The 19,881-nt window shown below is 52.2% G+C and overlaps 8 protein-coding genes across 8 annotated transcripts; 5 read left to right on the top strand and 3 right to left on the bottom strand.

Annotated features, from left to right (window-relative positions):
- The first annotated feature begins 233 nt into the window (after window positions 1-233).
- On the top strand, window positions 234-1,608 carry BO86DRAFT_387926 (40S ribosomal protein eS26). The gene is made up of 5 exons (XM_025671723.1): window positions 234-281; window positions 348-384; window positions 712-839; window positions 1,062-1,164; window positions 1,222-1,608. Exons 2-5 carry the CDS (start codon window positions 362-364, stop codon window positions 1,325-1,327), a joined length of 360 nt encoding a protein of 119 aa, XP_025529218.1. The 5' UTR covers window positions 234-281; window positions 348-361; the 3' UTR covers window positions 1,328-1,608.
- Window positions 1,553-4,921, bottom strand: BO86DRAFT_46737 (F-box/LRR-repeat protein). Its single transcript, XM_025677408.1, has 2 exons — window positions 4,419-4,921; window positions 1,553-4,351 (listed from the first exon to the last, which is right to left on the bottom strand). Exons 1-2 carry the CDS (start codon window positions 4,606-4,608, stop codon window positions 1,755-1,757), a joined length of 2,787 nt encoding a protein of 928 aa, XP_025529217.1. The 5' UTR covers window positions 4,609-4,921; the 3' UTR covers window positions 1,553-1,754.
- Window positions 4,922-4,957: 36 nt separating this feature from the next.
- On the top strand, window positions 4,958-6,227 carry BO86DRAFT_387924 (uncharacterized protein). The gene has a single exon (XM_025671722.1). It carries the CDS (start codon window positions 5,263-5,265, stop codon window positions 6,040-6,042), a length of 780 nt encoding a protein of 259 aa, XP_025529216.1. The 5' UTR covers window positions 4,958-5,262; the 3' UTR covers window positions 6,043-6,227.
- BO86DRAFT_426624 (lanthionine synthetase C family protein) lies at window positions 6,036-8,026 on the bottom strand (the record flags this gene model as incomplete). Its single annotated transcript, XM_025675521.1, has 4 exons — window positions 6,036-7,074; window positions 7,117-7,133; window positions 7,204-7,747; window positions 7,831-8,026. 4 exons carry the CDS (start codon window positions 8,024-8,026, stop codon window positions 6,272-6,274), a joined length of 1,560 nt encoding a protein of 519 aa, XP_025529215.1. The 3' UTR covers window positions 6,036-6,271.
- Window positions 8,027-9,114: 1,088 nt separating this feature from the next.
- On the top strand, window positions 9,115-11,470 carry BO86DRAFT_387922 (chaperonin-containing T-complex subunit CCT7). The gene is made up of 6 exons (XM_025671721.1): window positions 9,115-9,283; window positions 9,374-9,540; window positions 9,661-9,997; window positions 10,058-10,430; window positions 10,499-11,160; window positions 11,227-11,470. Exons 1-6 carry the CDS (start codon window positions 9,238-9,240, stop codon window positions 11,334-11,336), a joined length of 1,695 nt encoding a protein of 564 aa, XP_025529214.1. The 5' UTR covers window positions 9,115-9,237; the 3' UTR covers window positions 11,337-11,470.
- A 595-nt stretch (window positions 11,471-12,065) lies between these two features.
- Window positions 12,066-13,958, top strand: BO86DRAFT_358962 (uncharacterized protein). Its single transcript, XM_025669765.1, has 5 exons — window positions 12,066-12,364; window positions 12,447-12,618; window positions 12,680-12,716; window positions 12,770-13,147; window positions 13,202-13,958. The coding sequence occupies exons 1-5, from the start codon at window positions 12,252-12,254 to the stop codon at window positions 13,840-13,842; spliced, it is 1,341 nt and encodes a 446-aa protein (XP_025529213.1). The 5' UTR covers window positions 12,066-12,251; the 3' UTR covers window positions 13,843-13,958.
- Window positions 13,959-14,037: 79 nt separating this feature from the next.
- BO86DRAFT_387921 (ribosome biogenesis TSR3 family protein) lies at window positions 14,038-15,705 on the bottom strand. Its single transcript, XM_025671720.1, has 3 exons — window positions 15,282-15,705; window positions 15,032-15,168; window positions 14,038-14,941 (listed from the first exon to the last, which is right to left on the bottom strand). Exons 1-3 carry the CDS (start codon window positions 15,545-15,547, stop codon window positions 14,196-14,198), a joined length of 1,149 nt encoding a protein of 382 aa, XP_025529212.1. The 5' UTR covers window positions 15,548-15,705; the 3' UTR covers window positions 14,038-14,195.
- A 347-nt stretch (window positions 15,706-16,052) lies between these two features.
- BO86DRAFT_426600 (VHS domain protein) lies at window positions 16,053-18,570 on the top strand (the record flags this gene model as incomplete). Its single annotated transcript, XM_025675520.1, has 8 exons — window positions 16,053-16,119; window positions 16,256-16,343; window positions 16,419-16,494; window positions 16,563-16,856; window positions 16,907-17,179; window positions 17,234-17,615; window positions 17,671-18,218; window positions 18,285-18,570. 8 exons carry the CDS (start codon window positions 16,053-16,055, stop codon window positions 18,483-18,485), a joined length of 1,929 nt encoding a protein of 642 aa, XP_025529211.1. The 3' UTR covers window positions 18,486-18,570.
- Between the last annotated feature and the right edge of the window lie 1,311 nt (window positions 18,571-19,881).

The raw sequence follows: 19,881 nt of genomic DNA, 5'->3' as shown, positions 1-19,881 counted from the left end.
CGTCAAAGGCGGTCAGGCCACTTTCTGACCGGGTCACATGAGAGAAGTCTATTTGCCTGAGGCAGAAAGGCCAGGCATCAACTGCCCCACATCAGCCACACTTACTACACCTCAGGCACTCATACTCTCTAAGGCATCAAGGCATAAATTCTGGGAAGCCTCAATCCCGTGACCCGCCTCGCTTAAGGGCATAGGGCTCCCACACAAACCCGACACAACCTCATCCCGAGTGAGCGAGAGACTCCGGTGCCTTTACGACGACAACCAACCCCGACAACCCAGTACGCGCTCAACCTCCCCTCCCCCCCGATTTTTCCTGACTTCCAGTCTCTGACCCGCCGCCACAGAAAAATCCGTCAAGATGGTCAAGAAGAGGGCGAACAAGTAAGAACAACCGATCACCACCCTGAATTTTGCTGCTCCCCCACAACTATATCCAAATCCACATCCAAATTCGACACCATGCTCTGGACTGTCAAATCGCACGCATCCGCACATACATACGCCGGGACCCGAGCAACAGTTCGAACGATACAAGAAAGAGAGTCACATTTCGAATTCAACAATTCGAAGAGGGCCCGGCGGATATGTCTTATCGGTGGTGATTTGTTCGACAGACATGAAGAAGTTGGAGTGGATTTCCCAAGACACTTGACATCCAATATATCACAAGCCTGTTCAACGGGTTAGAAACTAACGCTTCTCCTATAGCGGTCGCAACAAGAACGGCCGCGGCCACGTCAAGCCCGTGCGCTGCTCCAACTGCGCGCGCTGCACCCCCAAGGACAAGGCCATCAAGAGATTCACCATCCGCAACATGGTTGAGTCCGCTGCCATCCGTATGTTCCACCGATCTCTGCCACCGCAAACCCCATCGTGATTATTGGTTATACCGATGCGCCGCATATTGTTCGTTCCAAGGAAGAGCTGGACCTGATCGACTGCATTGCGTTTTGGAGACGACGAGTTGGCGGACGTTCGGCCGCCGCAGGAATTGAGCAATAGGCCGCCGCACAACAACAAACAACATGACCCCCGCGACTGACATCTACTCTCCGCAGGTGATATCTCCGACGCCTCCGTCTTCACTGACTACGCCGTCCCCAAGATGTACCTCAAGCTGCAGTACTGTGTCTCCTGCGCTATCCACGGCAAGATCGTCCGGTACGCATATGATCCTTTTAAAAACGGATGTCGCTTGATGCTGACCTTGACTTCCAGTGTCCGCTCCCGGGAAGGTCGTCGCAACCGTGCCCCTCCTCCTCGCATCAGGTACAACAAGGACGGCAAGAAGCTGAGCCCCCCTCAGGCTGCTAAGGCCAACTAAGGGAAAGGAAATGGAATGAATCATTAATCACTTTTTTTCCTCGAAAGAGAACAAAAATGGAATTAGTTTGAAAAAGGGCCAATTCCTACTCGGCGTAACGCTTTTCTCTTGATCATGTGTGCTTGATGAAACCATCTTTTTCTTTACTTTTCAATGAACGGGATTCAGCTACGGGGTTGAAAAAAACGGATTTTCAAAAGTCTAGGACTGGTTCTCCCAGGAGATGTTGTAGATACATCAGATATTGACCCGCTCGCAAAGGAGCCACGCTTGTTCAGTCGCATCTTTCCTTGTTTGGAAGACATCGGTTTTGAATCTCTCCATTCGGGTAAATGCTTTAGCTACTGCTTTTGGCCCTGTATCATATGTAATGATCGGAATATGCTAGACTTGCCATGTCCTCTCAATGTCAGCAGCCTACCCTCACTCACGGGTACAAATAGCCCTTCTCGAAATAGTTCCCATACATATCGACGACCCCACTGCGTCCCTTGGGGGTTGGATTTCGTATTATCTTCACTTCTCCTTTCCAGTGACCTTCCACAAACTGTTGAACGGACTGCATGGAGGATGATGCCCCTGCTAAGGAAGAGAAGCTCGGGGACGGAGAAAAAGAGGAGACTGTAGTGGTAGGAGAGAGGTGAGAGGAGAATGTGGTCCCCACTGTATCCCGTCGCCCTCGATCGCGCCTTACCCCTTCTTCATACTCTATCTTTTTAGCGCGTCGGAAGGCAGCCAGCTCAGCGACAAGATCTACCATCGGGACTTCAACCTGAGACTCTGCGGTGGCAGAGCTTATCATGCCTGGTGTAGTAGTCGATGAGCCTTGGGGGTGACCATCTCTTGCGGTAGATGTGGAGCCTATAGAAATAGTCCTCGATCTAGCTTGCGGTGTGTATTGCTGACCTGAACTGATTGATATTGGAGATGAAGTGGCGTTTGATTCCGGGTATCCAGAGAGCCTGGGGTCATCATCTTCTGGTATCAACAAGACCTTCTCATTCAAAACCGCCATGGGAAAGTATTTTCCTGAATAGCCTTCTGGAACTCCACACTCTTCCTCGCCAAAGAAGCTGAAGTCATCGACGGCTGCTGACCAAAGGTTTTCGGAGTCCCTGTCTCCAGTACTTGATTTCAAGGTACCAGCCTGGTAGCTGGTAGGTCTCCATCGGGTCAGCCTAGCACGACCTTGAGCTGGGGATATTGGCGTAATTTCAAGTACAATCCGGCGCAAGGCAAATAAGGACCGAGCACTCTCTTGTTCGGCTTGCAGTCGAGCTTGACCAGGTGGAAGCGAATAATCTGATCCTGCCTGAAGCATAGCTAGTAATGATTCATTCGAGCACGCCGTTATAAAACGAACCAGCGACGCAAGAATTGGCGAATTCGCGGGTACATGAGATGGAACGTCAGTCAATACAAGCTGTTCTAGATGAGACACGTGGGAAGGATGCAGATGTGGATAATAGTGAGTTCCTCTGCTATCCCGGCGAGGAAGGCCCTTAGGACGCTTAGAAAGCAGTTCCTGGACTTTCTGAGCGCGGGAATCATCTATTGCCACTGGAGAGGAATATAGTGTTTGGCTGCCCAATGTGTCGATATTGCTATCCAGGATGCTGGAGATACTGGAGGTCGACAAATCGTGAGGCAGTTGGGGCGATGGAGTGGTGAAGTCAGAATGTCTTACTCCATCTCTATTCACTTCTAAAGCGTCTATCACTTCAGGTGCAAAGACTGATCCACGTCGCCATTGCGGTAATGGTTCGTCTTCACACAAAGTGGGACTAGTGTTGCAGTCAGCAATGCGCGAAGGTGGGTTTGATGGCCGAGGCACTGGAGTGCTGTCAAGCTCATAAATGGGCATCGAATTCGTTGGTAGCTCATGAACCTCGTTGATAGACTCTAGCTCTGGTATACGCGGCCCAATATTATCACTCCCTGCTGGGAGTTCGGGCAAAAGTGCGTCTGGTGATGTGGCTTCTTTTGCGGGTACTTCAGCTGTGCAGAGCGCATGGTGGGCTCTAAGGTATGTGAGGGCTTTCTTAGCAGCAGAGCCCAAGATAGGGACTAGTTTCTCAGCCCCTGGAAGATCCTGACGGTTCTCGTTTGCAGAAGCTAGCGAACGTTGCCGTCTATTGATGGATTCAGCAGTATTGATTGTCCCGACATCAAGAGCGTGCAGACAAGACGAAGCGAGGAGGCTTGCTGCTCCTTCGACTGAAATGAGGTTGTCCGCAATATACAGATGGGTTATACCAACTTCTGATAAGTCCTCCACCCAAGAACGTCCTGTTAGTGGTTGGGTCAATGCTGCCATGTATCTCTCATCCAGCATAGGGCTACTTAAACACCTTTGAATCGACGAGAGTGGTATTGACTGAGACCCGCCAATCGGACTACCCCATGCTCCCGACCTCGAGCTAAGTTCTGCGGGGACATTGCTTGTGGGTCGAAAGCAGGCTTGCAGCAGAGACCTCACTGCCATATCTGTAAGAAGGTTGTTGCGCAAGTCAAGAAACCGAACACGATAGCCAATAGCGTTAGCAAGGAACTCCGCATCGTTGTCTTTTAACCCGATGCCTCGTAGCTTGAGTACTTGAAGGCATTCTAGTTGTGATAATGCCGACAGAACCAAGCGATCTCTAGCAGGGGTAGTATAGGATAAGTCTAGGTAAGTCAATCCAGGGAAGTACATCAGCGTCTCTGCAATACCCTGTGAGGTTGTGTTATATTCACTGTCCGCCAGTAGTAAGCGAATGTTGTATGTGCGGGAAGTTGTTGCTTCATCTTCAACACCTCGACTAGCGCCTTTTAGAGCCACCATGGCATTATGATCGAAAAATGGCAACTTGGACACGATAAGAGACTGGAGGTTTGGCAGAGAGTCTAGAATCTCCCTCAGCCACTCCGGACGTGGACCACCATAGATTTCTGACAAGGCCGGGGGTAGATGCAGTGTATGAGTGAGCATCCGCACCTCGAGACGGGCATACTTGAGTGTCCGCCTGAACCTTGTCAAAGCGACTGCACGGCATATCTTTCGTCAGCGCTAGGATTTCAGCACCCGCCCCAAAGACCAGGGATCTCATACCGTAGACTGCATCATTTTCAGTCCCAAAGTGTGAAGCAGGGTCGCCCCATAGAAACGGCATGAACAGCCCATGCCATCGCCGACAGACTAAAGCAGCAGCGCACAGATCGCTTGATGGGATGTACTGCGATATAATGGACCATGCATCGCGGGCTGTAGCATACTGATAGGATGGTGGCACTGTGTCCATGGTAGCTACATGTGGGTTGGTTGGGGGCTTTGGTTCTCTTGGTGATTTCCCGGGCTGGTCTAGTTTTTTTCAGACGGAGTAGGGGCGAGATCAGGAGGCAGCGTTCTTTGAAGTACGAGGAAATTCCAGCAAGCTTAACAAACTGGGATAATCATTTGGTTGTCATTAAATCGGGGGCCAAGAAACGCTCGGCCCCAAATCTGCAGTCAGCGCGCCGGGCACTGCCACGGGGTGCGATGGGGCGTAGGAAGACACCAAGGATCCATAAGGCAATAAGCTGGTGGATTCTGATTTGCTGTCCGTAAGCGCGAACGGCATCTGAGGTCGCGAAGATCGCCTCGTGGTCAATAATCGAGGCAGACAGCTTTCAGGAGAGCAGAGAAGGGAAGAAGGTCTCTATGGATCTGGGGATCATTAAGCCCATGGATTGAACTGAACCCTTACTAAATCTGGCAAGCTGACGGGCAGGTACCCGTCTGACGTCATCCCCCGCTTCGTCCGCAAAACACTCCGAATCACCTCAAAAAGCCGCCAGAGAACCTTTACCATGCGACATCTTATAGTATTTTCTTCTTTGTTTCCGTTCCTGTCGAGCGCGCTCTTTCTACCTTGAATCCCTGGCTGAGGATGGGATCCTGGCAACGGAATACTCGGATGATGCACTACATCGGGGAATTCGTTGATCTCGACCCCGACAAATCCGACATGGTCGCTGACTTTATCACTCTGATTGAAGCACTTCGGGAAGGGCTCGAGCATATCAATGATGGTTTTCGCATCCCAGACTCTCAGATCAATCTGTTATTTCTCACTAAGCTCAAAGAGTGTCCTGGTTGGAGGGATTGGGCTACGACAATGCTGCGAGATAGCCGCATAAATGCCTCCGACCCAGAGGACCGGATGTCATTCCAAGAGCTGACGGGCCTGGCCATGAAGCAAGAAAGTCTGCGACAATTGCCAGGGAAGGGAAAGAAAGAGAATGCGATCTCAGAGCGAGACTTTGCAGTTCCAGCGAGGACGTCGATGGATCCTGATACTCTTACTCAAGATGACATAAACGCCTTTGTTGTCCACCGAATGGCTCATGACGACGAGCAGATGTACATTCGCAGTAAAGGTGTACGAGGCCACAACAAAAGGCCGAGCCAAGAAGAGATTAATGACTATGTGATTGAACAGATGCAGCGTGAGCAAGCGGGAAAGTCTCACAGCGGCCAGCAAGCGCGAGCGCGAGCTCCACCGAACCCGCCCCATCATAGGCCAAAGCAGTGTTCATTTTGTGGCGATAGACATCATCAGGTCACAAATTGCTGGCGGCGATGGAGGGTTGCGGTTGAGGCGCCGCAAGGCCAATTTGTGCCGAGGCGTGTTGAATACAAGTTCCAGATACCGGGACAACCACCTATGTACCGCTCCGGTTTCACACTCTTCTAACGCATGCCTATGGCGACAATGATAATTCACGGCGCTTGGGCTCAGGTGCAGGATTTACCCGACTAACGATTGAGATTCCGGCATAAGCATGGCGTCAAGGAGTTCCACGGATGGCTGATATGACACTTCACGTTTCATTTTCATGTGTCTGGAGCATTATAGCAATGATCAATTTGACTTGCACGAGTTATTATCGTGACAAAGAGACAGCTTCCTGTATCCATTTCAATCATAGTAGACCAGTAGGCTTGTGGTAAGCAAGAATTGGGATTTCCAGCTTCTGCGATTCGTACTCCTGAAATATAGCGTCCCCATCGTGTGAGGAAAGGCCTTTCTGTATGTGCGTGCTCCGTAGCATTGACTGGAGGATTACACAAGCGTTTGCCCATGCACAGACAGTGCCAGCGAGGCCTTCTGCGAGGGAATACGGGCGATCGGGCATGCGGTACAAGGACGCGTCTCGCTTCAGATCATTGTAAGGGGGCGTTTTTCGCGCTTCTAATAGTAATGCGAGTCCTCTTGCAAGAAGATAGTCGCCTGTTAGCTCGCTTGCATTGGACACGAAATCAACGTCTCCCGTTCGCGCGACGTAGTTACGTCTGGTTGTCTCCATGAGACCCTCATCATACTGAAAGCTGTCATGAAGGAGTAGCAACGACCATGCATTTCCTGCAATCCCATGGCATAAGCCACCACCCTTGTACAGGACCCCTTCCTCCCAGACTCGATCACACGCCACAGAAATGGCCTTGTCCCACTCCGGCTGCCAGAAAGTGGAAGCCAAGGGACGATTTCTCCTGGCGCAGGCCATGAGATTCAGGAAACCGGGGCTGCCGTGACATATTTGGACAAGAGGGCTAGAGCGGCGCGAAGAGCCATGAAAAGGAAGACTGGTAGGCAGGTGGCCACTATTAGCAATACATATTTTGCAAAGACCTGTAATTGTCCCAGCTATTAGTGGCAAATAGTCGCGTTCTGCACCGTTGCTGAGTTCTTCTGGCTTGCAGGCAAGGAGACTAGAAAGTATGCCAGCTTGTCAGACATAATTGTCAGTTATTGAAACCTTATGGTTACTGCATAGTGCATATATACTTGCCTATGCCATGTACTCTGGTCATATTGTCAGCCTAGTGCAAAAATGTTAGTTGAGATAATACTAACGCCCCAAGACTAAACCGGTCTTCCTTCCAGTGCCACATCAATGGCAAGGCATCCTGATCTCCATGCTTGGAGATGAAGTCTTCCCTACCAACAACTCCACTCGCAATGATGCGGTCGACTAGCCGCGGTATCTCTTTGAAAACCACAGTCAAGGCCTGCGCTGTCTCATCCTCATAATCACGCAGTCGAAGGTTAAGCAAAGCCCACAGCAAGCCGGCCCGACCGAATAGAACTTCATCTGAGCCCATGAGCGAGCCTCCATGTGATATCATGTGGCCATTGTTCAGAGCGATCCGCATCACCTTTTGGATGCATTTCGTATCGTCACTAGAAACTGCTGTTTTCAAGTCCCTTGAGGCAAGGATGCGCAGTATCGGACCCGCCAATGCGCTAGAAGAGCCGAACGGAGACACTCTCTCATGCAAGATTGGCACATCCGGGCCTTCTGGCAATATGCGCTCAATGGCGAGCTGATGAAAGCGCTGAGAGTCAAACCCAAGTGATTTGACTTGGTGGTCTAGACGCAAGAAAGTCAGAACGATACCTAAGCCATCATCAGCGGAGCACGAAAAAAAGGGTGTTTTGATCAAGGAACGGCAGTTGTTGGTTTATGCGGCGACAATATACCTGGAAGTCCAGCATAGAAACCAGTATTATGGGATTCTCCCCAGTTTTTTAACGGGGGACAGTTCTCTTGTAGAAGCATAGCCCCATGTTGGACAGCCTCTTGGAGCTGCTTGAGTGTATCTTTTAGGGAGTCTTCGCTGGTCACAACAGGACTCAGCGTATTGGGGTAGAACTGAGGGGCGTTCCCAGTCGACATTGGAGCTATTAGACAGGTGGAATAGGTAACCTAGATTCTGTAACAACACAATGGGAGGATTTACAGTAGACTCAAAAGTTCGCAGCTAAGGGAGCTCCTTGTTCATGGAGCAGGAGCGGTTCATGTAGAAGCATAGAAGCAGCTGATGTTTGATGCAGAAAATATACGGTTGCGTGACATCACTTCTCGACTCCTCAACGCAACCTTCAATACATGAATTCTTGACCCTGGACTAACCCCAAAATTTAAGTAAACACTCACAAGAGCTTCGTTATTGTCAAGGTTCGCAGAAATTGCTCGCTAATGCGTACATTAGCCGTATGCTTTCCAAAGCTTTTGCTGGTGTTTACATACAACTGAGTATTCCAGATGCCTTCCTTTCTACGGCTATAGTGGAGGAGAGGGATACAATGCAACACCAAGTCATTTTTTTGCCCGATTTGATTGATTCAGCGTTGCAGGAGTCGTTCGGTCTTTATCTTCAACCCGAACAAAACATCTGAGAGTTCTGTGTTTTCGTCTACGATGTAGTGTGCCTGTAGCTTCTAGAATCATTGATGTTGCTCTTGCATGCAGCAAACGGAATGTCAGAGAGACAGTACAGAAGGACTTTCTGCCTGCACAGCATCAGCCATGTGATACAATTACTCGAACTCGAATGTTTCCTCGACATATAGCCTTGGCAAGTCGGTTTCTGGGAGCTCCGGTCAAGCTGCATGAGCTATTAGCATATGGAACTAATGTGTGTAGGAAGGTTGTGCACAGAGATGCTCTTGCGGGGAATAATCAATAGTCGCTCGACTTGATCTCTTCTATGATCCTGTACAGTTTCCTGCGGCTGAGGAAAAATCGCTAATCAAGATTGTATTCAGCCCAAATGAGCTGAGTAAAGAGAACAACATGAGACGAGATGCGGTCATGTCTATGCTAACTTGGAACACTTTATGGAAATACTACTCTGTACTGTAGTTGAGTTGAATTCATACTCCCTGGCGGTAGAAAAGGAGGGCTGCGGGGCGCGGCATGATTGGTCACCGCCTTCGACGCTGGGAGCTCGGGGAAATTTTGGTCAGAGAGGCAGGCATTCCCCTCCAGGAAAGCTGCGATCATTATTCAGGGCCACTTTCCCATCAACTCTCCACGCTTCCGTACTCGGCTCTTCACCTTTCCCTCGCTTTGCCCTCTCTTTTCGCCCATTCATTTTCACCAAAATGGCCTTCGCTGGCCAGACTCCCACGATCATCGTGCTCAAGGAGGGTCCGTCACCTCGCCCGCACCCAAATGCTGCTTCTGCTGTGTGTACGGCGGATCGTTGCTAACTGACCTTGTGATTTTTTCCTCCAACAGGCACGGATACCTCACAGGGAAAGGGCCAGATCATCTCGAATATCAATGCTTGTGTTGCAGTCCAGTCTACGATCAAGAGCACCCTCGGCCCGTATGGAGGAGACTTGTTGCTGGTGGACGGCAACGGCAAGCAGACCATTACGAACGATGGAGCCACCGTCATGAAGGTGCGTCGGTCCCGATTGTATTATGTCTCTTCACTTGGCTCTTTTTTCCCTGTTCTCCTTGGGCAAATAGTACTTTCCTTATGACACTGTCGGATGCTGATGACATTACCCCCAATCTAGCTCCTCGATATCGTGCACCCCGCCGCCCGCATTCTCACCGACATTGCCCGGTCTCAAGATGCCGAAGTGGGAGATGGAACAACGTCGGTTGTCGTCTTGGCCGGTGAGATCTTGAAGGAAGTTCGGGAACTCGTCGAGCAGGGAGTCAGTTCACAGACTATTGTCAAGGGTCTGCGGAGAGCCAGCTCCATGGCTGTGAACAAGATCAAAGAGATTGCTATCGACATGATCGAGGCCGCCGGAAGCGAGGAGAAGAAGGTGGAGACGCTACGACGCCTGGCCGCAACAGCGATGAACAGCAAGCTTATTAAGCGCAACTCAGACTTCTTCACCAAGAGTAAGTTGGCCTTATTGTCATACAGGGAGTTTGGTTCTGGAAACTAAATATTTGTTATAGTGGTGGTGGATGCCGTCCTGTCGCTCGACCAGGATGACCTCAACGAGAAGCTGATCGGTATCAAGAGAGTTACTGGTGGTGGTCTGCAGGATTCACTCTTCGTCAACGGTGTTGCCTTTAAGAAGACCTTCTCGTATGCCGGATTTGAGCAACAGCCGAAGTACTTCAAGGACCCCAAGATCGTGTGTCTGAACGTTGAGTTGGAGTTGAAGAGCGAGAAGGACAACGCCGAAGTGCGGGTGGAGCATGTGTCGGAGTACCAGGCTATTGTCGATGCCGAGTGGCAGATCATTTACAACAAGCTCGAGGCCATCTACAAGACCGGCGCCAAGGTTGTTCTCAGCAAGCTGCCTATTGGTGATCTGGCTACGCAGTATGTCTCTCTTTCACCATCCTTGCTGTTGGCCTGCAAGTCACTAATTTTCGATTCACTGTGCACAGGTACTTTGCGGATCGCGATATTTTCTGTGCTGGTCGTGTGGCTGCCGATGATATGGACCGGGTCTGCCAGGCGACCGGTGCGGCAACGCAATCGACTTGCAGTGACATCCAGGATCGTCACTTGGGTACATGCGGTGTCTTTGAGGAACGTCAAATTGGTGGTGAGCGCTACAACCTTTTCTCGGAATGTCCTGCCGCCAAGACCTGCACACTCGTGCTGCGCGGTGGAGCGGAGCAATTTATTGCGGAGGTTGAGCGCAGTCTGCACGATGCCATTATGATCGTCAAGCGTGCTCTCCGCCACACCACCATCGTTGCCGGTGGCGGTGCCACCGAGATGGAGCTGTCGAGCTTCATGCACGGCTTCGCGGACCGCAACGTGCCCCACAAGCAGCAGGCAGTGGTCAAGGCCTTTGCCAAGGCCTTGGAGGTGATTCCCCGTCAGCTGTGCGACAACGCTGGATTTGACGCGACGGATATCCTGAACCGCCTGCGGGTGGAGCACCGCAAGGGCAACGTCTGGGCAGGTGTGGACTTCGACAACGAGGGTGTTCGGGACAACATGGCTGCCTTTGTGTGGGAGCCCAGTCTGGTTAAGGTTAATGCCATCCAGGCGGCTGTTGAGGCTGCGTGCCTGATTTTGAGTGTGGACGAAACTATTAGTAAGAGATCCAGCATCCCCAACCGATTCTACTCCAGAGCTGACATGACGACCTTTCTTACCACAGAGAACGAAGAGTCAGCCCAAGCTCAGGCACCGGCGCGTGGACTCCCGCCGGGTGCTGCCCAGCGCGCTCTGGGTGGCCGCGGACGTGGCATGCCTCGCCGCGGACGGTAAACGATAGGCGGACGAATGATAGATTTGAACCTGTATGCGATGGAATGGTTGAATATAAAAGCAATCAATAATCTGAATAGCGCTTGAGTGCTTTCCGTTGGTTGTGGATAATATCATATTTATTTATCTTCTACAATAGGGGCTGTTCCGGTCGTAGACTAAATTATCCAGATCGGGAAGGTCCACTATGTGTCACTCACTCACTTACTCGGCCCTTACCGCATCACGTGTTGCTGTCCTGAAATCCCACGAGGGCTTTGATGAGTTCGTTCGCGATCGCCATGAATCGATAGGTTTATACCCCGGCAGTTTTTCAGCGGCACCATGATGGCTGATAGCCACGAGGATGGGCAGCAATGAGGACGGGCCGAATACGATCTGTGATAGGAGGGGCGCATTTGGAATTCTGACGCTGGCAGGTTGATTATTATTTGCATCGGCGCAATGCAGCTGGGGATCGGGGAGACCGATATGCAGGATAAAGACCTAGTAACCTATCCAAATGTTCATCCAAGTCTATGGTTTTCGTCCCCCAATAGACTAATTTTGTGTTTTTTTTGTCGTCTATTTATTTCTCTTCAGATTATTTACTATCTAGCTTGGAATTGAAGAAGTAAATCCAACCGAGGAAGCACCAATCGGCGCGTCGAGCTCCACTGCCGCCTTTCCCCAGTGAGTGACGGACTGCGACTGCGCCTTTCTCTCACACTCCCTCACCATCTGACCTGACCTAACCTTCTCCTCTCCTCCTCTTTCAACACTTTCTTTTTTTTTTCTTCTCCCTTTCTTCTCCCTTCGCTTTGCCCTCTCGTCTATTCCCTGACTCGTGACCTGCTTGGGGTCTACGTATCAGTCTTCCATATTCTGCTCCTGTGACTCGCTCATATATCCTCTCCTTCCCTCTGCAATTCGGCGATGTCCTACTATCCTCCATATTCGGGCCCGCCCGGGTATCCCCCGCAGCAGCAACAGCAGCAGTATAATTACCCCCCTCAGAGCTACGGCAGCCCGCCACCACAGTATCAGCAGTGAGTCACGGTCGCCCTCTTCTTCTTGCTTGGACAAATAACCAAAAGGACGCCTCGTGCTTGATGTTAATCAATGTCCCAGACAAATGAATCCTCACCATCACCATCACCAAGCGTCTTATGGCGGCGGCGGCGGCGGATACCCTGGTCAGGCCTACCGCCAACAACAACCACCTCCCAGCAATCCTTACCCCTACGGTCAGCCGGCGCCCCAACAGTATCAGGGATCGCAACCGCCCCAGGGCGGCTATAATGTATGTAGCGAGCCCAAGCCTTATTTCCTTGTGCAACGGACGGTTAACGGCAGTCCTTTAGGGTGGTTATGGTGCTCCCCAATATGGTGGTCAGCAGGGTAAGCCACAAACCGCACTAACGCGCAGTTTTGACGCAACTGACGCTTTTCAGGGTACTCGAACCAGTACAACCAGGGCAGCCAGGGCAACGGACCTCCTCCTCCGCCCAGTGAGCCGGTGGCTTTCGGTCATGGTGCGCCGCAAGGCTACAGCTTCCAGTACTCTCGTTGCACGGGCAAGAGAAAGGCCTTATTGATTGGAATCAACTATTTCAACCAGAAAGGTCAACTCCGGGGGTGTATTAACGATGTCAAGAATATGTCAACATACCTGAATCAGAACTTTGGCTATGCTCGTGAGGACATGGTTCTGTTGACGGATGATCAGCAAAACCCTATGAGCCAACCCACCAAGGCCAATATTCTCCGGGCTATGCATTGGTTGGTGAAGGATGCGCAGCCTAACGACTCTCTATTCTTCCACTACTCCGGTAAGTGCCGACATGTTAACCCCCTCTTTTCTTTCAAGGCTGGTCTAACGGCAGCAGGCCACGGCGGTCAGACCCCTGATCTGGACGGCGACGAGGACGACGGATACGATGAGGTGATCTACCCGGTCGACTTCCGCGCCGCGGGACATATTGTCGATGACGAGATGCATCGCATCATGGTCAAACCCCTTCAGCCAGGAGTGCGGCTCACAGCCATCTTCGATTCGTGCCATTCTGGATCTGCCCTGGATCTGCCTTACATCTACTCTACCCAAGGAATTCTCAAGGAGCCCAATCTGGCCAAGGAGGCGGGTCAGGGTCTGCTGGGCGTGGTCTCCGCATACGCGCGGGGCGATATGAGCAGCATGATGTCAACGGCGGTGGGATTCCTGAAGAAGGCGACCAAAGGAGACGAGGCGTACGAGCGTACCAAACAGACCAAGACAAGCCCGGCAGACGTGATCATGTGGTCGGGCAGCAAAGACGATCAGACCAGCCAGGACGCACAGATTGCCGGACAGGCCACGGGAGCCATGTCGTGGGCGTTCATCAGCGCGCTCCGCAAGAACCCACAGCAGAGCTACGTACAGCTGTTGAACAGCATCCGCGACGAGTTGGCCACCAAGTACTCGCAGAAGCCGCAGCTGAGCAGCAGTCATCCCTTGGGTAAGCAGTGTCCTGTTGTTCCGGTATAATGTATAATGTAGGAAGCGGTTCTGACGGAATATAGATGTGAATTTGCGGTATGTCATGTAAATAGGCGTTTGTGGGCTTTATGGGTCGAGCGATGGGATGAGAAATATTGGTGCCTTTCATACTTAATATTTACTATGGGCTGTCATGCTATTCTCGCTGCTTCCTTAGCTTTGGCGGTCACAGCTTGTTTTGGATGGTCAGAATGGTCTGTTGTTCTTAAGCATACCCTATCTGCAATGGCACAGGATACACACGTATGCCAACTGTATAAACTTCATGAGTGTTTCATTATAGTTCCATGATATCTCGTTAGTTTTGTCTGAGTGCAAGTGTGCCCCAAGACGGACTACCACTACCACCTTTTGGGCGCATCGACCACCGTCCTCGAAAACGAGGCACTGACCGTCTCTCTCTGCTTCTTCTTCTGAGCCGCGATAATGCCAGTGCGATCCGTGACGGGGGTGGCATTGATGATATTATCGAAAGCATCCTCTTCATCATCACTGCCGCCTTCCGCCGACCCCGACTCCGCATCCGAGTCCTCTTTCAACTGCTGTGGAACCGTCTCTTCTTCAGGCCTCGCGATCCGCTCGGGCTTCGCCTTCTCCTCGACCTCGGGATTCTGGAACGCCTTGGAGTTCAAGATCTTCGCTCTGATCGCAGCCATCTGCTCTTCCTCCTCCGAATCATCCGAGATGGCGAACGGGTCCTTATCCTCCTCCTCCTCCTCTTCCTCCTCTTCATCATCTTTGTCCTCATCCTCCTCCTCCGAATCACTCTCAGCCCTCCGGTTCGTGTTTCCGACGGTCCACATGTCGTCCGCCCCCGTGGCCCGATTCTCCTCGTATTCCCTCTCGATCTTGGCGAGCCAATCCTCCTCGGCGCGCTTCACCTCCTCCTCATCGGCACAGGCCGCGTAGCGCTTGAACAGCTTGGCGTTGATCTCCATGAAGGCCTCCCCGTAGCGGAAGGGTTTGAGGACTTCGCGCGCCCAGTCTTCGTGGCCGCAGATACAGAAACAGGCCGCCAGAGCTTCGACGCAGTTCAGACGCCAAGGCTTGCCGTAGTTGACAGTGTTGGCGGCGATGAGGTAGGGGACTATGTGAAGCACAGCCCAGCAACACATTAGACTTGATCGAGAAGGATGCATGTAGATGGAATAAAGGGAGAGAGGGAGCAGAGACGTACGCAAACGTTCACACTTGCCACCGATTCTGGACCAAGGGACCTCCTTGGTGCGCACCCAAGAGCATTCGACCACCGCGGCACCGAATTGTTCCATGAGATCCTTGTCAGCGGGGGAGACGACCTTTTTGGCGTTGGGCCTGGGAAAATGTAAAGGATGTTAGCAACGACAGTCCACGATCCGCAACCATCGATATTCTGGGGCCATGGCTGTGTGCGCGGTTGTCGGGTGAGGGCTCGCGACAAAACATACGAAATCACGACGCCGGGGAAGCGCTGGCCGATCGCCAACTCGCGCATCAGGCCGAAATTCATCAATCGTTTGCCGGAACATCGCTTCGGATCGCAGTGGCCCATGTCCCAGCAGGCGGCCTTGAAGGGAGGACGAGAGTAACCGCCCTGCTCGGTGTCACTGTCGCCATCACCACCACCGCCGCCGCGGGGAGGGGGACGAGAGCGCGGGGCGGAGGAGAATTTCTTGCCGCCGCGGGAGAAGTTGTCCTTCTTGTGGCGGACCATGGTGTGATTTTTGGCTTTTGTTTAGAGGATCTGTATAGTCAGGGTGAAGAGTATATTGAATTGCGTAAGGTAACAGGATGCAAGCATGTACAGCTCTTTCGAGAAACTGGTGTGCAGTGTTTAGAAGAGGTAGGGAGGTGAAGGTGCAAAGGTTGGTGGTGTAGAAGTCGAGAAAATGCAGGCAGTGACGGAGAGCAGCCAACCAACCAAGCCCGTCCTGCCCTGTCAGGTTAACCCGGCATCGGGACGGAAAGAAGTTCCCCTCATTCTTCCCTGTCCGCTTCCCCCATTGATTCATTCCACCTATTCCATCATCATCATCATCATCATCCTCCTTCTTCCCACTGCTTGTTACTACTACCACTACTTTAAACCGTTCCCCGACTCCGATCTTCCTCCGCGCGCGCTACCCAATATTCGCTTTTTTCAATTTTCTCGCCTTATTCTTCTCATTCTCCCTTTGGTTCTTTTCAATTAATTCACCCTGGAGGCCGCTTCAGCACGTATGGCAGCGAGGGACCGCTTCGGTGCCTACGCTGACCCGGGCTTAACACCGCTACAAAGAGCTATCCGTATGTGTCTTCTGTGGCCCCCTCCCCTCCTTCTTGTTTTCTTTCGCCTGGATTTTCCCCACCACCACAATCTTCAATATATCAAGCTTTACAGAAATATGATGAATTGCTCATATTTTATCTCCCACTACCACAGGAAATGCCTGTGACCTGTCCCACTATGAACCCAACCTCGCCCTGAATCTCGAAGTGGCCGATCTGATAAACTCCAAGAAAGGCAATGCGTGAGTCTCTTGGCCTGGCGTTGCGCATCGCCGCCGTCCTGGGAAGCGCCCATCGGAACTAATGGCCGCCCGCAGACCTCGAGAAGCGGCTATCGAGATCGTTCATCTGATCAACTCGCGGAACCAAAACGTGGCGCTACTGGCGTTGGCAGTAGGTGGCCTCAACATGTCACCGGGTAGCTGGCGCGAAACATAGACTGACGAGACCCTTTCGGCTAGTTGCTCGACATTTGCGTGAAGAATTGCGGTTATCCCTTTCATCTTCAGATCAGCACCAAGGAATTCCTCAATGAGCTGGTCCGTCGCTTCCCGGAGCGCCCGGCCATACGGCCCTCGCGCGTGCAACACCGCATCCTCGAGTCCATTGAGGAGTGGCGACAGACGATCTGTCAGACTTCGAGGTACAAGGAGGACCTGGGCCACATTCGGGACATGCACCGTCTGCTACTTTACAAGGGCTACGTGTTCCCCGAGATCCGCCATGAGGATGCTGCGGTCCTGAATCCCAGTGACGTGAGTTTGCCCTCTCTTGTTTTGAACGCTCGCTCTGCTGACCCGTCAAGAACCTGCGCTCGGCCGAAGAAATGGAAGAGGAAGAGCGTGAGGCTCAATCCGCTAAGCTGCAGGAGCTAATTCGCAGAGGTACCCCCGCCGACCTGCAAGAAGCCAACCGCTTGATGAAGGTCATGGCCGGTTACGACAACCGACACAAGACGGATTATCGGGCCAAGGCGGCAGAAGAGGTGGCCAAGGTGCAGCAAAAGGCCAAGATCTTGGAGGAAATGCTGCAGAGCCACCAGCCGGGCGACCGAGTTGCTGAAGGAGACGTATTCGAAGTAGGTTCTTCATCTCTCAAAACCGGCACAGACCTGCTGACAGTTATCAACAAGGAACTGGCGAGCGCACTCCAAAGTGCCCATCCCAAGATCCAGAAGATGTGCGAGGAGGAGTCGGATGATCCAGAGGCCGTACAGAAGCTGCTCGAGATTAATGACAGTATACACCGCACGATCGAGCGATACAAGCTTGTCAAGAAGGGTGACTGGGAGGCGGCCTCTCAGATTCCCAAGGGTACTCTGGGCACGACAACGGGCGTGTCGAAGAACGCTAACAATGAACTTTCCCTCATCGACTTTGATCCCGAACCCGCACCGAACGCCAACGGCAATGGGGCCGTGGCCCCTACTGGAGGTAACTCTTTGGAGAATGACTTGTTGGGGCTGTCAATAGACGAGCCTGTTCCGGCTCATGGTGGAATCTCGCTGGGGCCTGGTAAGCGACTTACATACCTTGTGACGTTGATGCGTGCTAATACCTGGTCTCGCAGCCCCTACGACGTCCGCGACGCCACCAATGCCTCAAGCGTCCACTAGCTTCAGGCCCAATTATGACATCTTCTCTTCGATGAACACATCTCAGCCGCCCTCACAGTCATCCACGCCCGCCCCAGGTGGGCGGCCCCAGAGCATTATTTCTTCTCCCGCTACAGCAACCCCTCCTCCTACTCTCGATCCGTTTGCGTCCTTGGTGTCTGCCGGGTCGCGACAGGCCAGTCCTCTGCCCTCCGGCAAGGCCTCGAGCTCGCAGCCGCCAGCAGGTTCGTTGTTGGACCTAATGGGAAGTAAGCCTGCGCCACCAGCAAACAGCCAGATCAAGGCGCGAGAGGAGGACGAATGGAATTTCGCTTCATCTCTACCGGAAAGCAACGCGCTACCCAGCATGAACCGCGTACAGGTGCTAAACTCGACCCTCCGAATTGAATTCATGGCGCGCCGACATCCCCAACAAACGCAGCAGATTCATGTGGTAGCCCTGTTTTCCAACAGCTCTAACCAGCCACTGAGTGAACTACACTTTCAAGTGGCCGTGGAGAAGGTGAGCCCCCCTCCCCTCTTCCCCCCGGTTGACCTACAAAGATCAAATGCTAACGGAGCCGCACAGGCATACACACTGCAACTGCGGCCGCAGTCAGGACGGGACATTGCACCCTCACAGGCGAACGGGGTGCAACAGGAAATGTTGGTGGATAGGGTTCCGGTGGGTAAAGGAAACGCGATCAAGATGCGGTTCCGCGTCTCGTACCGGGTGGGTAGCGAGCGCAAAGAAGAGCAGGGCATGGTTCCGTCATTGGGAATTGCCTAAAAGAGCTGAAAGCTGAATTACGCCCGACCAGAGAGTCAGGGGAGGAGACGAACGGAGGGAATTCCCCTAGACATATGGTTTGAACCCGTTCCAGACATGGTGGTGTGTTTGATATCTGAATCTCTTGTGACTTATGCGGCTTTTGCTTTGTTTTGTGAGAGATTTCCCAACTAGCCTGCATAGTTTTTCGTATCCATGTATACCTGAGCCAGTTTGAAGAAGTGAGCGAAATGTGGTCTCTTGTCTTGGAGATAAAGATCTTCCCCTCCTTCCTGCCAATGTTTTCTTGTTTCCTGACGCGGACTGTCCACCCCTCTCAGGCCCTGTTTTGGGGTGGCCCTGGACAGCCACCGGAGGTTTATTCGGGAATGAAGCTGGGATAGAACCCCTGAGACGGGCATTGTCCCTCAGAATGGATTGGGTCGTTGCCGAGAGAGCGTACCAGGGTGCTCGGCCGAATGGCTGCTGGGCCGGCGAGGGGAAAGAAGGATGGCTGGGACAAGGATTGGTTGTGAAGTTAAAGAGGGGAATCAAAGGGTGTGTGAGCTGAGCGGGGGGAGTGGGGGCCGGGCAAGGAAGTGAGATAAGGCAAGAGCCGACAGGGACAGTAAAGTTCAAGGAGAGCCTTGAGGATTTGGAATGGTCCCGTTCAGACCTCTCGGGTTTGATGGGAATGCTGACAGTGAGTTGACAGGCGTGCAGTACGAAGAAGTGGGAAGGGTGGCGGTGGCACAGACCAGGACGTCTTTCCTTCGCATCCCAAGGTTATTGCCGGGCTCCTTCGGGATCTGCCACGGGTATGTACTGCAAGTACTGTACATGTGCCATCGAGTCGGCAGCTGCGATCTGCCAGATCTTCGACTTCTCAGATCTGGTCTGCGGGGAGAGGGGCGAATAACCGACCAGGTGGTTACGGGGGTGGTAGTGATCACCAGGATGGGGGAATTCAAATCATACAAGAGAAAGTTGTCTGTCTGTTATTGAGACTGAAGAGAGGGGGGGGAATCCGTCAACTGTTTGCCTCCGGGTCAAACAGCTTCAAAGATGAGACTGTCATCTTCGTGTTCAGGGCAATTTCCTGATTGGGTAATAACCAGACGGCATTGGGCGAAGTCTGCAGTCAATAATCACATCGTTCTCAGCTGAGTAATGAGCCAGAGGAGAGAAGGGAGTCTAGCTAGTCAATGTCCTGTACCTACCTACTTGAATAGTAAGTACTAAAGTAGAGGTACAAAACTCACCCGTTGTTCAGTTGGAATCGTATCCATGTATGTACCTACAGTAGCGCCATACCGATCGATTACCACTCATCATGCAAGTTTCAATACAAGAACCCCACAGGCTGACAGTGGGGCAGCCCTCCATCGCTCCATCAGTGTGGTGACTAAGCTGATGT

This window comes from Aspergillus japonicus (genome assembly GCF_003184785.1).
Source record: "Aspergillus japonicus CBS 114.51 unplaced genomic scaffold BO86scaffold_14, whole genome shotgun sequence".
NCBI classification, from domain to species: Eukaryota; Fungi; Ascomycota; class Eurotiomycetes; order Eurotiales; family Aspergillaceae; genus Aspergillus; species Aspergillus japonicus.
Note: the sequence above shows the minus strand (reverse complement) of the source record. Positions and strands in the feature narration are given on the sequence as shown.

What these genes read in the sequence shown, in the direction of transcription:
- BO86DRAFT_387921 (XM_025671720.1), bottom strand. Translation starts at nt 15,547, where the DNA reads ATGGTCCGCCACAAGAAGGACAACTTCTCCCGCGGCGGCAAGAAATTC. An exon ending in TTCCCCGGCGTCGTGATTTC is followed by an intron (nt 15,169 to 15,281) that starts GTATGTTTTGTC and finishes ACATTTTCCCAG; the next exon opens with GCCCAACGCCAAAAAGGTCG. An exon ending in TGGCAAGTGTGAACGTTTGC is followed by an intron (nt 14,942 to 15,031) that starts GTACGTCTCTGC and finishes TGCTTCACATAG; the next exon opens with TCCCCTACCTCATCGCCGCC.
- BO86DRAFT_46737 (XM_025677408.1), bottom strand. Translation starts at nt 4,608, where the DNA reads ATGGACACAGTGCCACCATCCTATCAGTATGCTACAGCCCGCGATGCA. An exon ending in TGAAAATGATGCAGTCTACG is followed by an intron (nt 4,352 to 4,418) that starts GTATGAGATCCC and finishes TATGCCGTGCAG; the next exon opens with TCGCTTTGACAAGGTTCAGG.
- BO86DRAFT_358962 (XM_025669765.1), top strand. Translation starts at nt 12,252, where the DNA reads ATGTCCTACTATCCTCCATATTCGGGCCCGCCCGGGTATCCCCCGCAG. An exon ending in CCGCCACCACAGTATCAGCA is followed by an intron (nt 12,365 to 12,446) that starts GTGAGTCACGGT and finishes TCAATGTCCCAG; the next exon opens with ACAAATGAATCCTCACCATC. An exon ending in CGCCCCAGGGCGGCTATAAT is followed by an intron (nt 12,619 to 12,679) that starts GTATGTAGCGAG and finishes GCAGTCCTTTAG; the next exon opens with GGTGGTTATGGTGCTCCCCA.
- BO86DRAFT_387926 (XM_025671723.1), top strand. Translation starts at nt 362, where the DNA reads ATGGTCAAGAAGAGGGCGAACAA. An exon ending in GGTTGAGTCCGCTGCCATCC is followed by an intron (nt 840 to 1,061) that starts GTATGTTCCACC and finishes TACTCTCCGCAG; the next exon opens with GTGATATCTCCGACGCCTCC. An exon ending in ATCCACGGCAAGATCGTCCG is followed by an intron (nt 1,165 to 1,221) that starts GTACGCATATGA and finishes CTTGACTTCCAG; the next exon opens with TGTCCGCTCCCGGGAAGGTC.
- BO86DRAFT_387924 (XM_025671722.1), top strand. Translation starts at nt 5,263, where the DNA reads ATGATGCACTACATCGGGGAATTCGTTGATCTCGACCCCGACAAATCC.
- BO86DRAFT_387922 (XM_025671721.1), top strand. Translation starts at nt 9,238, where the DNA reads ATGGCCTTCGCTGGCCAGACTCCCACGATCATCGTGCTCAAGGAGG. An exon ending in ATGGAGCCACCGTCATGAAG is followed by an intron (nt 9,541 to 9,660) that starts GTGCGTCGGTCC and finishes CCCCCAATCTAG; the next exon opens with CTCCTCGATATCGTGCACCC. An exon ending in ATTGGTGATCTGGCTACGCA is followed by an intron (nt 10,431 to 10,498) that starts GTATGTCTCTCT and finishes CACTGTGCACAG; the next exon opens with GTACTTTGCGGATCGCGATA.